At 27.2% G+C, this 15604-nt stretch overlaps 2 protein-coding genes and 1 pseudogene across 2 annotated transcripts; 2 read left to right on the plus strand and 1 right to left on the minus strand.

The window, feature by feature from the left end:
- The first annotated feature begins 786 nt into the window (after positions 1–786).
- LOC132947727 (male-specific lethal 3 homolog) lies at positions 787–7191 on the plus strand. Its single transcript, XM_061017982.1, has 11 exons — positions 787–848; positions 929–1109; positions 3754–3873; positions 3945–4013; positions 4071–4180; positions 4240–4480; positions 4568–4713; positions 4891–5043; positions 5126–5274; positions 5544–5628; positions 6904–7191. The coding sequence occupies exons 1-11, from the start codon at positions 787–789 to the stop codon at positions 7019–7021; spliced, it is 1434 nt and encodes a 477-aa protein (XP_060873965.1). The 3' UTR covers positions 7022–7191.
- Positions 7192–10811: 3620 nt separating this feature from the next.
- Positions 10812–11852, minus strand: LOC132947728 (uncharacterized). Its single transcript, XM_061017983.1, has 3 exons — positions 11807–11852; positions 11337–11441; positions 10812–11221 (listed from the first exon to the last, which is right to left on the minus strand). The coding sequence occupies exons 1-3, from the start codon at positions 11850–11852 to the stop codon at positions 10812–10814; spliced, it is 561 nt and encodes a 186-aa protein (XP_060873966.1).
- Positions 11853–11911: 59 nt separating this feature from the next.
- Positions 11912–13321, plus strand: LOC132947729 (protein bicaudal D-like; annotated as a pseudogene).
- Positions 13322–15604: the final 2283 nt, after the last annotated feature.

The raw sequence follows: 15604 nt of genomic DNA on the forward strand, positions 1-15604 counted from the left end.
TACACGCGAACGCGTAGGTATCTCGAATCATTGTGCTTAATATATTATAATTTAGTATTAAGTTAGATCATTCTGTTGGTCACGTAAATGCGAAACATATATTATTTACCCAGATGCCACTACCCCGCCACCGCAAACCTCTACCAATCGGGTCACATATCCCCCACGTACACCAATACCCATGACGGCAACGCCGCTACACCGCTACCCCGCATATACCCCTACCCATGGGGCACACGCACACACACACACATACATATTATACTAAACGCAGTACAAACACATATATATTATAATATATTATTCCATATACATACAACATCAAACACACAGCCACACATGAAATACAGTTTCAATATTATATAATCACATTTGAATAAACATGAGCTCGCTAAAGCATACGTAAGCCGAGTGCCACTGCGGATACATCGATCTCGGAGAGCGCGGCGTCATGGCGATTTTTCCAAAATTTTCGTCTGTAGTCGCGTTTTAGTCCTTTTTAAAACGTCTCGCCTCCCCGTTTGCGCCTTATTCACGTTCCCCGCTAAATGTATAGGCCACACGCGGCCGTACTTCCTTCAGGACGAGTTACATAATATTAAGGAATCGACGGGATCGGGCCAGGCGGGCTGTGGAAACGAAGCGGTGTTTAATTTTTTCCTCCACGAAATTCCTGTTAGCTTTTTCCATGAATTCTTCATTTTATAGCATAGGTTATAAAATGTTTGGCCGTTACCTTTGCAAAATGTTATTACTTGTTATATATATTTTTAGGCAAATATAACAATGGTCAAACATTGTATGATTTGTGGCAACGTCGACGGCGTGGATGGCGTTTCAGTGCATCGGTATTTATATACGTCCCTATCACGATTACTTTTGACATAATATTCTAACAAAACTAATCATAATACGATGATTGTATTAGTTTTCCAGCGAATGTCGATCAGAAGCGTCAATGGGTGATGTTCGCCAAGGACAATGGTTTCAGTGCTCGACAGATATTTGCTTATTCCAAGCTCTGTTCAAGGCATTTTGTTGCCGGTCGTGATTACCACGGAGCGGCCGAATATCGTCGTCCACTAACTGTTGGAGCAGTGCCGTCAGTAGTGAGTAACAACCAACATACAATCTTTGATCACTGTACTAAACAAATAGTGTCAGGTGGTACCTGCTGCATAAGATTCACTCGCTTGATCATTATATTACTATACGTTTCACTTAACCTTCACTAATACAGTGTGCATTAAAATATCATATATGTGTTTATTATTTCAATGTACTCAGGTGGCAGATATTTTACAGTTTGATACTATACCTACTAGACTGCAAACCAAATCCAATAGGTACTTGCATTAAGTTATTGTTGTTGGTTAACATTCTGTATTGGATATACTTTTTTTTTTGTTATTGCTTTTATTCTTTAAAACATTGCTGTTTTATTGCAACACTGGGCCAAGCTTATTGTGATTCATTAACTAAAACGAATAATTATTTTAATGCCTATATTACATATTATGTTGTTTAATTGGACTTTTTTCACTTCAAAAAGTTATGTTAAACTGTATATCCACTCATACGCAATAGGTTGTGTAAGTCACAGTTAACTAACTGTATTTTAACTAATTAAAGGTATTTAAAACCTATAAACAAAATACTTAAACGTTTTCACAGTTCTTAAAATTACTACTACTACTACTTACTACTGACCTAAGTCTACTCTCATTTATTTGTAAGTTGTGTACTAGATAGGCATTTTATCATTTCACATGTGGTACTCTTAGAAATATTATTTCAATACTTAATACAATAGATTGTATTGATATTAGGTTGGACAGAGCTTAGATTTAGGTTTAGTTAACTTAATCACACATTCAATTAAACATTGTTTAGTACAACTCTTTGAAAAATGATTTGAACTACAACATGTATACTTTTATTGGTGTATGATAAACCTTAAATTATCATATGATTTCAGTATAACACTTACTGTTATACAGTGAAATACGTTTTTACAATGCTTCAAAATTATTGTTGTTAGAAAGAGTTTATATGTATGAATACGCAACCAATTAAACATTCTTCTGTGAATTTTTTTGTTTTGTGATTTGTACTTGATAATTTTTTATACAACATGTATCTTAACCTATAGCATATTGTACTGATGTTATTTAGGTAGACTTTTTTCACTTGGAAATCTCAGGTGAACTATGTTTGGTTACAGTTAGTTATAACTCAGTGTATTTTAAATGTACTTTTCACAAAGACATTCATAATTTTATTATGTTATTATTTGCGAAAAAAAAAACCACATAATTTCACTGTTCACTAAGTAAGACATAAACCTTATTGCCGACTTATTATTTAATAGATAGTTGTGGCTTATTGTATAGTTCATTCAACCAAAGTTTTAATTTAAAGTTAAAATGTAATTATTTAACTATAACAAAAGTCAGTATACATCTTTTATTATCAAAATATACCTGCCTACTACAATGACAATTTTATATAATACTAAAAGGGTACTACTAGGTACAGTAGGTGTAGTTAACTTGATCACATTGAACACACATTTAGCTAAACATTATTTTGTATTTCTTTAAAAAATAATTTGAACCACAATTATTTGTGTAACATAAACTTTACATTCAATTTATTGTATAAATTCACTTATTGCATATAGGTACCTACGCTTAATGTTCTAGAGTGCAATAATTATTGTTTTTATTGTTGTGACTGAAAAACACATAAGCACATTACACAGTTTGAGTTTCAGCCTAACAAAGATTATAAATAATATGCATGAATACACAACCAATTAAACTGTGATTGGTACTTCTTAATTTTTTTAACAACATTTATCTTATACTAGCTATATAGTTGTACTGATGTTATTTAGGTACCTATCCTTTTTTCAGTGCTCACACACCTTCAATGGCAATAAGTTGTATTGTGTTTCATCACGGTTACAGTTAGTTATTACTCACTGTATTTTAAATGTTCTTTTAATATAGGTATTCTTAATGTTTTATTACACAGTTCTAAATTGTTATTCTTTGCTAAAAAAAAACTACTAAAAATAAACTTTGTTTATATATATTATTATTCATTATGGAAAAACATACTTATCACGGTACACTTTAAGTATTTCTCTTATACATCAGAGTGTATCTAAAACACACACACACATGAACTTGTAATGATTATTGTTTTCAAAATATACACGTTAAAATATAGAGACAAGAGATTCGTTTGCATTCACGATTCACACTTTCCTCTCTCCAACCACATACAGAAATATATATATATAAAAAAAGTTATGAGGTACTCAAGGACTGCCGCGGTAAAGATATTGCATAGCAACTTTGTAGCTATGTATTATGTAATTATAAATAATTATTTTTATATGATATTAATTCAAGTTACACTTTTTGAGCACGACAATCGAAAAGAAAATGACAAAATGAGTTTTTTTGTTGATAATGGTAGATAAACACCGAACATCGTATTATAGGTAAGTTTAAGCATTCCACAATAGGAAGTAGGTACCAGCCTTAGTAATACTAGTACAGTTAGTAGAATCAATCCCAATTTGACAAATATAAAAGTAGAATTAAATAATAATATAATGTTTTGAATGAGTCTTCATAAATGTAAACCCTAAGCAATGTATTTAAACAATGGCCCACCACTACCCCCTACTACATAATATATAACTAAAAGCTGTATGGTAATTTAGAATTTTTTTTATAGAACTCCATCAATACTTTGCCTGTAAAAAAAGTATTGACTAAATGCAAATTTAAAAAAGGTGAAAATGTACTGTGCTACGAGCCACAACCTGCAAAAACAAAACTCCTTTACAATTCTAAAGTAATCAAATTATCCACGTATCACCCCACTTGCAGCATTTTAATAAATCATTTTTGTTTCTGTGCGTTTAGGTTTTAAAAGTGGTACCTAAAAAGGATGAGCAAGGTTGCCAATTCTATGAATTTCTCATTCATTTTCATGTAAGTGTAATATATTTTTGACTCTTCTACAAGTAAAAATGTGAACACATTTTTCAGGGATGGAATTCCAAATGGGATACATATGTAACTGATAAATTCATACTAAAAGATACAGAAGAAAATCGCGAGCTTCTAAAAGAACTGGCTGATCAAGCTCAACTTACGCCGTAAGTGTTGCATTGTCATTGAAAAGGTTGGATAAGTTAAAACGATTCTGTTGTTTCAGTGATGGGAATTTGTACAGAAAAGAACGAAAGAAAAGAGCAGTTACACCTGAACCCAAACCTCTAGTAATAGAGCCAGCTCTAATTTCCATAGATGACGAGTCTATGGTGAAAGACGAAAATGTACCAGTAACTATTGATACAATACTGTTACCTGAAAGAAGGTTACCAGATCTTGAGTTTCCAGATAATTTAAAATCCCATATTGAATATAATTGTTATTTAGTACGCGAAAAGGATAAAGTAAGAAATAGTAGTACATATTATTACGTTTAGCTAGTTTTTTCTTATATTGTTCTTTTTATTATCATCCAATTAATATGATTCTAGTTGATTCAGTTACCCTGTCAACCTAATGTGGTTACAATTCTTGAAAACTACCTTAGATATTTAGCAAAAAGTAACTTTAGTGATATTAAAGCAACAACAAAAAAACATCAATCTGAAGTACTTGACGAAAAACAACTAGATAAACGGTTACTATATCTTTTACTAAGAAATAAATCATTACATATAACCAACTTATACCTAATTTATTGTCGTTTATAAAAAAGTATTTAGTATTTTAATTTTTAACTTCTGTTTATAATTTATAATTTAAAACAATTTAATTTATAACTATGTTATTGTTTTATTTATTTTAATTTATATAGTTTCACACTTTGCGTTGAAGTATTAGATGGCCTGAGGATTTGTTTTAACACTTTCTTATTTGGAATGTTGCTAGTTAATAAAGATGAACAAGCTCAATACTATGAAGCATTAAAAGTGACTCTCCAACCAACTGTAAACAATACTATTTCACAGTAAGTTAGGTACTTCTTATTTTTTTAATTTAAAAATATTTTTCTTTTTTTTATTCATTAAATATTGTAATTATGTTTTAAGAAATGGTGAACAAGATAATATACATACAATGTATGTATTATATTTGTATAAAGCATACTTTTGGAAAGCCGTCCCTGACAGTGCATATGATGAAGAAATAAAACAGCCAGCTATTGTATACGGTGTATACCATCTTTTAAGGCTTTTGGGTATTCATTTAAGAATTTAAATTAAATTATATTTAAAACGTATTGTAGTAAAAACTATTTTTTACATATTACAATAATACTATCGATTGAATGCACAAAGAATATTATCAGTTCAATAAATTATTTCTGCATCTATCAAATTCTTTAATTAAGTTACGGATATAGAATTTAAGCATTTGAGTTCATTGCTAATGAAAGTAAAGTTACTAAAATACGTTTTAATTATTTTTTAATGTTGTTTAGAAAAATAATTTATTTTTAATTTGTAGAAAATTTGCCAAAAATATTGGCAAACACTAAAATAGACGATGAAAAACTTTCAATTGTATATTCATACAGTAATGGACTACTGAAGTAAATATATTTAACTATTTTAACTATAGAAATCTTGAAATTAACACTTTTTGGATGTTTTACAGTAAGAAGTACACAAATGTGCAGTAGCGTGTGGAAAATCTTTAAAGTTCCAATCCGTGTATTGGTTTGCAGCCATTTTCCATTCTTACCTTTTATTCTCTTTTCTTTTCATTTCTACATATGAGTTGCATCCTTGGTCTTTTGTTCCTTCTATAATCGTTTTAGCATTCCTTCATGCCGCATTATATGGCCTATCCATTCATTTCGTCTTCTAACTATATTTTTCCATAATAACTTTCTCATAGTACATTGCATTTTTTTAAACTATTTATCATATGAGTTTATAATTGTCGGACTAATAATAAATATTAATTAATTCACAAAAAAAAAAAAAAACGATTAATTTAATATATAATATATTTGATATGCAATATAAATGTATTTTGTAATAAATAGTTATTTTAAATTAGATAAAAAAATATTATTTTTATAATAGCGAGACAATTTAATTCACCTAAGGGCCATGGTACCTAATAACACCTAAATGGAAACTGCACAGATATTTCACAGCCTTGACTATTTCCCTGACTATCACCAATGAATGGTAGCAATATATTTATTTGGTATTTAATGTTATATGAAGAACTTTTACATTTTATTTAACAAAAATGTAGAATTAATTTATAACGGTTTATAACACAATTTATTTATCTATCCATTACATGACATACATTGAATCAATAACTATTTACCAATGGTTTATATTTTTGCATTAAACCCTTATTAATTATAGTTTTAATAAATCAATATTTATCTCAAAATGTATTTGTCTGTTAACTATTTAATCTTTGATATTTCTTAGAACATCATATTATACCAAGGCCGTCAATAATGCTGTATACCATATAATTTATCATGATATCCACTGTTGCTGGTAGACTGCATAATATATACTATTTATTTATTTAATGGGCATAATATCAACATTTTTTTTTTCTTAATTTAAATTAATTAAATCATACCTTCAACAATTTAAAAAAATCATGACAATTTAAAGAAAATGTCTTTGTATCAATATCTAACTGTCTATTAAAATCAATTGGTATATATTTTAGCAAAATTTTTTACGACCAGGTTGTAGTAAAGTAACATCACATTGAAGTTTTTTAGTGTTTTGTTGATTATACTTCTAGTAATGACATTGACTTATATAGTTACACGTAATATGATTGTGTTTTATACAAGGTAATTTATTTACATTTATTTGTATAGGTACCTCTCAACTCAAACGTATTTGTTTGGGATGCAGTATTATGTGAAAAAAGAGACGGACGATACAGAAAAATCAAGTGCTCTTATTCGAAATCGCAGAAATCATAAGAATATTTAAGTTGTTTCAAGGCACCCTTATATATATAAAATATATAAATGTACATAGAGTGGGTACATTAAATAACTGTCAATTATTTATTAAAAAAATAAGTTAATATATTTTAACTTATCTTTTTACTAGCATATACCATTAAAAACTTTCTCTTTTGTCTACATTTTGTTAGTGTAATTAACCCGAAATAATGTCTTTAGAAATATACGAAATTAATTGACTTATTGAAATATAATACAACTAATAACAATTTTGAATTATTGCTACTTTCCTATAAAACAGAAAAGATGAAGGCGTGCTGTAGTGTTACCTAATTTATCTACTATATAAACGAGTAACTGTAATTAGTAAAAGTTATTATTATGAATATTTTACTTGTTTTGTGTGGACAGAGGAAAGCATTATGTATTCAATGCATTAGTCATTAATATTAACTTACTTATACCTTCTTAATAAATACTCAGGTATATAATAGGTTGGTAAGTACTAGGTAGGTACATACCTACTATACTGTATAATATAGTTTTTATATTTTATGGATTGTATTTATATAACTATAACATTTATAACTTTTGAAGTTACCTATATTATGAGGTTTTTCATACACAAGTTCACCTGAATGTATACATTTACAAACCCAACCAGTTACCATTAAGTTTATACATTTGCACATAATATAAATGCTTTATCATTCATTTTCACCAAAAATACATAATGTGTGTACACTGAAATATATATTTTATTAGATAGGTTTTACCTAGTAAACAATTTTCAAGACTAATTTTATAAATATTATTTATTTAGTTAATTACTTCAAAAAAAATGTTATTACAATAAATCAAACATTTTGAAATTGCAATCAAACAATATTAAGCAAGTGGAGGCAATTAGAATAGGTGGGTGGGTAGGTTTTTATTTTTTCTTAAGTAGGTTTATAAATTAACTAATTATAAAATGTGTGTAATTCATTGTTCAATGACAACTTGTCTCAAATAAATGTTCTACAGTCAACATTATTCTTTAAATTAAATTTTGATATTGAATATTTCTAAATTTTCAAAAAAAAAATGTTATACAATTTTAATTTTTACAATTTATTTATTACATATATTTTCTCCATTATCTGGGGAGTTAAATTTTTCCGATAACCTGTATAGGGGTTAGGAGAACTATAATCACCTGGAATAAATTATTTTACTTAATAAAAATCTAAAAACCATTTACATTCAATTTTTTTTTGGATATAACTCGTTATTGCAGCCAACTAATAAACAAAATATTTTATTGTAGTCAATAAGTCCTCTATTATTAATATGTATGTTAAATAGGGCCAGATTTAATAAACATAACAACATTTAAAAAAAAAACTTTTTATAAAATGAAAAATAAAAAAATAAACAATAGGTACCTAGATAACTTGTCAAGTATAAAATTGTAACATATTTAACATATATATTAAATAATATTTTATTACTATTAATTATTAATATGTTATTAATATTATATAATAATATATTTATTGTGAATGGCGTGGCACGTTGGATGCTACCAGTCGTGGAATGCGACTGGGAGTAAGTAACAGCCACAGCTACTAGCTCCCGGATGGGTGACTACCGAGTTCATAGTAGTTAAAAACCTTGCCACACATACACGTGTTTGCTACCTACCGTACTAACCGTAACAATCATAAGAACAACCTACCGTACCAATCTTACCCCTACCACAGTTCATAACCCCTACAACAGCTAATGGCCTTAGTCGCCAGTCTTTAAGTTCATTAAAAAAGAAATTTTATTTATTGATTATTATGTATTATAGTTCATAATATTTAGAATTACTTGGTCAGTTTTAAAAGTGTATTAATATTATAACAAACAATAAATATATAAAATAAATTTAAAAAAAAATAAATACAATTTGATAAAAATAAAAAAATGAATAGTAGATTACTTGACTGCTTGTAAAATATAAAATATTATCATGAATGATCATAACAAAATAAATATTAAATAATATTTTATTACTATTAATTATTTATATTATATTGTAAGAGGTATATATATATATATTATAGTTTTATCTTTTTATGTTTTACTTTTAATATTCTACAGAAGTAAAAACATCTGTCATTTAATACAACTGCAGTTAATAGTGGTCGATTGGGTGGAACTTGTGTATTATTATAAAAACTTTAAGGAAAAAAAATTATTGAATTTGCCGTGCAGACATCATATTTATGAGGTCATTTTACGAAGTGTTTTTGAGGAAAAATTAAATAAACCATCAGCGAAAGACATTTCTATTTTCAAAAGATTCCAGCTCTCGTGGAATAAAATAAACAAGGAAATTTTTCTCCATTTGAAAATTGTAAAACCTCAAAACGATTTTAAGGAGTTACTCGAGTTAACAATGATTTTTCCTGATGGTGAACCAAATAATACGACATTTTTCCATACTCACGGTGCAATTCACCATGCAAGATGGATAGCAAAAGCTATTTATTACCTTAAAAGTACCTATACATCCTTCGTTATGAATTCTAATTAAGTACTCCTGAAAAAACGGACTTCGCAATTTTTGTGTATTTGTAGTTACAATTTATATCGAATGGTTTAAAGCGCCTCCCACTACAGCCACACGATATCAAGATTTACTATTTATACTAAAATTGTACAACTATAGTTCAATTTATCATAGTAATATCTGTACCACAGAAGTCAAGTAACGCAAGTCACAAAATGCAATCAAATTAACACAAGAGACAAAACAAAAATATCTGTTGCAATGGACTAATGGACTAATAGGTAGGTACATCAAAAACATTATTTTGTATTACTTTTCTTATGTAAACGCTGGACATACGTTTCTATACTCCTGTCATAGTTTAGGAGTATAAGTTAGCATACCTACTTCTTGCTATCTATGCATTTATTGTGTATAGGACTTACGTTTTAATTTCTTGCGGCAGTTAGAAATATTAGCTATAGTATTATACAATTTTATTAAAAATATAACATATGTTTTGCGCTACATATACAAATAAATTTTGGTTATTTGCATACACATATACAAACTTTTTTAAAGAATAAGGCTTAACTGCTTAGTACTCTTTGGTACCACCCAGGTAAATTGTGTACAGGACAAAAATTTAACCTGACCCGAACAATCTAGAATGATGTTGAAAACAAGTCACATACTTAGCCAGGCCCCTTCAGAGATATTTGATCTGGGGCCAGAGGATGCTTCATGTTTTTAACTATGTTTTGTATTATTGAATAACTAAAAATATATTGCTTTTGAAAACAAATTAAAATTCACAGTTGTATAAAAACGTGGTGTATAGTGTATAAATTATTACTGTTTTAGTGTTATATACTCATATTTATAAAACATTAACTGTTTTCTTAGTCTTCAGAACTATATAGTATGATAAAAATATATATTATGAAGTCAGCCATCAGACCTCTTCATAACAAAGTTACCATTATCAGGCCACCTCCAACCACCACCTCAGATTAGAAATAATATATTTTATTTAAAAATAAAATTCATATTAACACAGGTAGTATTGTTATGTTTTTACACAGTTTGCCTTTATATTAGACTAGACAATTGATTTGCAATAATGTTTATTAATATTAATACATTTTTTTTTTTGTAAAATGTCAATACATATTTATGCATGAGTTTCCTATTTTTTTAGTGCATTAAAATAACCAGTTTTAAATGACAGAAATTAATTAATCAATATTTAAAAATGTAGTAATGAATGATTTAATTAACTATTATGTCTACACTACTTATTTCTATTAATAGAAAGTCTTCCTACTTTGGATGTTTGCTTTGAGTTTGCATTTAATTGGTTTCGGTTATTACTTTGAACTTGGCTAATAACACCTCTTCCACGACCTGCATTCTTACACCGGCTGTTTATTACTGGTACAGGAGCATTTATTTGAATACTTTTCGAATCACCAAGGGGAGGAAAGTTGTCTTCTTTATTTGTAATAGTTTTGCTATTTGTATTTGCTTTATATTCTGGCTTATTCCATATTGGTTTTTGAATAACAGTCACTAATTTACCTTCAAGCGCTAGGAAACTATTGGCCGCTAAAGTGTTCGGTTTATTTATTTCCTTTTCATCTGAATAATTTGCAGCAAATTTAGAAATTTTCATTTTATCAAAATGTTCCTCAAATGGACTCTCTGTTTTAGATAAATCAAAATCATAATGACAACCAGATACAAGTTGTATGTCAATATAGCGACAACAATGAGCTGATAAAATGTGTATCCACTTACATACAAAATAGTTACTAACCATAAATGTGTTCAAGTTTTTCATGAAAATTACAACCAATTGTCTTAATTGTAGTTAACTCATCTTTTGATAAACTATTGGTAGCTATAGCAATAGAAGGTAAAGCTAAATCATTTGTATCTGGATGTTTAACTTTATACTACTAAGTACTAACTACTGTAGGTATAATAATTTATAATTTATTGTAGTAAAGCTGGTTTAATGTTCAGGCCGTTTACGATGATTGAAATCCACTATAATTTTTTAGTTTTTATAACCTCTTATGAACTGAGTTTTCGACTGATAATAGTGATAATAGATATTATATTGAAAAAACATTGTCTCATAACTTATACTATTATAGTTTAATAGGTACTTTAATTAGATGTGTAAAATGTCTATAAATTGCTTTATTTATTAGGTACAACCAGAATTTTGTAGGTAGGTATATAAATTATCTATATAACTACTGTGAAATTCTGATTAAAGGCCGTGCAATAGTGTAAAGAGGATAAAAAGTAAATTGTGTTTGTACATTATTAAAGTAAAACTGATTAGTTCTTATAGACAACTAATTTGTATTTCTCCCTGAAGATATGGACGTGGCCGAGTTTTAGTACGAGATAAGTCGGCTTACGTTACGCGTTATCAAGCTTATACAGAAAAGGTCCAGTCGGCCACTTATGCACTAAGTATATTGGAAGAAAACAATCATTAATAAAACGTTATGAAGAACTGGAGAATTTATATGAACATGTGAAACAAGAATTATAAATCACTCAAGAGGTAATATTATACATTAAATAGGTAATAACTATTTAATATCTTATATCCATTTAACCTTCGTTAAATAAACCATAACTATGCTTATAACTAACTTGACATTGGTCTCCTCTTTATAGGTAGCACAAATTATTAGACATCTGATGATGAAATATCTTTGACTTAGATCTCATGATCTTATCCAACCCACAAAAACTATCTTAAATAAATGATAAGATAGTGAATTTTTGTTTATTGTGTGTAATCAATACATTTTAACATTTTTTAGCTTCAACTATAATAATAGCATATCATTTTTATTTTTATACAAACATTTTTAAACAATTTTAGATTAATTTTTATTCATGGTAAAAATAAACAGTATTTTCTGTAAAATAATGCTGTTGCTAATATACCAACTAAATTAATTATTATTATTTTCAGTAGGTAATATAATTTTAAGACATTTTTTTACTGTAGGTATAAGCTAATAAAATTACCTGTCATTAAATTAATGCCCATTTTTACCTAATACTATTCTTTATAATATTATATAGATTCTTTTACTTTATACTTATTCATACTCGTACATGCATATATGCCTCATAACTAAATTACAAAATTATTTCAAACTTTTATTGTTACCTAATGTTTAGTTTACATAATTTATTGATTTGTATTTAATTTTAGGCTTTGACAAAATTTCAAACTTCTCATAAAGTAACCGCCAAATCTGGTATAGAACAAGAGCAGCATGAAACAGCAGCTTAAGAATCATCACTAAATATCACAAGCGTAGAGCTTGAAAATGATACTAAATCGGTGAGTGTAGAAAAGAATAATTTGAAATCTAAATACGATAACGAGAAAATGGTTGTTACTGAAACCATGACCAAATTACGTAATCAGCGGCTTACACTCAAAGAAGATGCTGCTACATCTTCAAGTAAATATTTGAATAATTTTACATTCAATCTTTGCTATGTTCTTTTTACAATACATGTGAGTTCAATAATTCATTATTTGCAGGTTTGAGAGCTATGTTTGCTGCATAGCATGAAGAACAAGTGACTCTCATGGATAATTTACAGCGACAGTAAGTTGCTGCTGGAGAAGAGAAGAAGACACTTAGTCAGCTGTTGCGTTTGTCTGAAGAACAAAAATTGATGGTCACCCATCGGTTAGAGGAAATTTAAATGGACCGAGAAATAAAAAATCTCTTTAAAAACTCTTCAAGACAATAAAAAACCTCAAAAAGGTATATTCAGCCTACAATATTTATTATAATAATATTGTAACTTACTATTATTCCATTTTATAATTATTCCCATTTATGGCAGCCAGTTTCGTATCTGCAATATACAGTTATACACTTAATAATAATAATTTTTTTTTTTAATTTTATCCATTTTATAGACTCTTTTGTTTAATATATTTACTCAATTTAAAAATAACAAGAACAAACATGTTGCAATATTTTGTATGAATCTAAATTAAGTATTGTACGTTGTGAAATATCATTAATTAATATACATAATATAAACTTTATTCATATAGTAATATTAATGAATTTGTGGGGAAAATCTGTAATTTATTTATGTAATACCTACTGTGTATAATGTTTGTATTCATTAGATTATACCTTAAGTCTTTAGGGCTATAGATAATAATACAGTAAAGTTTTGATTGGCCAAACTAGTTAAGGGGGACAATGGTGACAGAATAATCTAACCTTTAGGAATTTAAAATAATCAAATTAAGTAATTTTATTAATATTTAACAATCGTGTGTATCAGGAAGAATTAACAATTTCTTATTTAAATTTTCATATTTTTCAGATACATCCTGTATATACTGACAATATTTTAATCAATAATATATATTTTATTTTTATTATTTATGTATTTACAAGAACAAACATGTTGCAATATTTTGTATGAATCTAAATTAAGTATTGTACGTCGTGAAATATCATTAATTAATATACATAATATAAACTTTAATCGTATAGTAATATTATTTATTTTTATTATTTGCTACACACAATTTCATTAAATTAAGAGGATGTCAGCGCATTAATTTTCTATTTTTTTAAGTAATCTAGGAATAAAATCACTCATTACAAGAAAGATAGAGAATAATATTTTTGAGAGAATGATATATAAATTTGTCTAAATATTGTCTCAAAAAGATTTAAATAATTTAAATTTACTACATTTTTGTTTTTTTTGAAAGTTGAATACAATGTCAAATAACAATAAAATATAAAATTGATATGCCATTACCTCAAAAATATTATTTTCTATCTTTTTTTGTAATGGGTTATTTTACTCTAAGATTACTTAAAAACATAGAAAAAATTATATTATTTATTACAATTTACTGCAAGGTTATGTTTTTCTGGGCAGTAACAATAAATTTCAAAAACCAAAATCTTCAAATTAATGTAAATTTAATTTATGATATACTTAAGTTAAGTATATTAACAGTTAACATACATAAAATGATAACAAATACACGGCATACATAATATACAACTTACAATAGGTACCTATTTTATTGTATTAACTTATTGTATTTTATATTATAATACCTATATCCATAGGCACAATTAGGGGGGGGGGGGACTCCAAGCCCCCTCACAGTTTTATCTGTAGCCCCTAAGTTTTTATATAATTTTAAATGGTCCAAACTAGCTTTTAAAAAAAATATTGAAATAAATTTTGATATTAAATATTATTCTTATTTGAATTGTATATATATATTAAACATAACAAAATTTAATAGATTATTCAGAATGTACATTTTGTTATATTATGCGTTTGTAAGATGGAGACCCGCATGCGAGTGTAGCAACCTCTTAATCATACTTACATTATTAAAAATGTTTGGTTACCTAAAGTCTACAAATACAATGAATCAATCATTAATATAATTGAAAAAATAAAATAAAATATAGTTATATCAAATATTTAATGTGTATTAAATTGGCATAAAGAAGGTATATAACACAAAATTAACATACCTAGTGTATACATTAACAATACATAAATGTTCTCATAGCAAGACAAATAAAATAACTTAACCAATAATATAAACTATAAAAATTAAAATTTGTTGTACCTACTAAAAACTGAATAATTCTATACAACGATGAAATTATAGTGTATTTTGTAAGAACTACATAATAAGTATCATATTGTTATTGTTGTAACACATATCATGTTAGTAAAAACGTTTAGTGGTGTTCAGTTATGTGTACCTACTTATACAACATTAAATTTAAATAAGTTAAATTAAATATTGCACAGTGTGAAGTTGAAGTACTAACAAGCGTTTAACTATCCCAAAAAGAATAAAAATATTAACGTAATAATTAAATTGTGTTGAAATAATATAATTAATATAAAACACAAATTTAATGATAATTCACACTCAAATACTTATAAAATTTAAAATTGGATACTAATTGTTAATGATTACTATGATATAAATTTTAGTTTACTTATGAACATAAAAAAAACAAA

The sequence above is a fragment of the Metopolophium dirhodum genome, chromosome 6, assembly GCF_019925205.1.
Source record: "Metopolophium dirhodum isolate CAU chromosome 6, ASM1992520v1, whole genome shotgun sequence".
NCBI lineage: Eukaryota > Metazoa > Arthropoda > Insecta > Hemiptera > Aphididae > Metopolophium > Metopolophium dirhodum.

Coding starts and splice junctions, on each gene's coding strand:
- LOC132947727 (XM_061017982.1), top strand. CDS start 787: ATGGTCAAACATTGTATGATTTGTGGCAACGTCGACGGCGTGGATGGC. Junction 5,044..5,125: donor GTAAACAATACTATTTCACA/GTAAGTTAGGTA, acceptor TTATGTTTTAAG/AAATGGTGAACAAGATAATA. Junction 5,629..6,903: donor TACAGTAATGGACTACTGAA/GTAAATATATTT, acceptor TTATTTGTATAG/GTACCTCTCAACTCAAACGT.
- LOC132947728 (XM_061017983.1), bottom strand. CDS start 11,852: ATGTACAAACACAATTTACTTTTTATCCTCTTTACACTATTGCACG. Junction 11,442..11,806: donor CCTCTTTACACTATTGCACG/GCCTTTAATCAG, acceptor CAAATGATTTAG/CTTTACCTTCTATTGCTATA. Junction 11,222..11,336: donor AAAACTTGAACACATTTATG/GTTAGTAACTAT, acceptor TATCTAAAACAG/AGAGTCCATTTGAGGAACAT.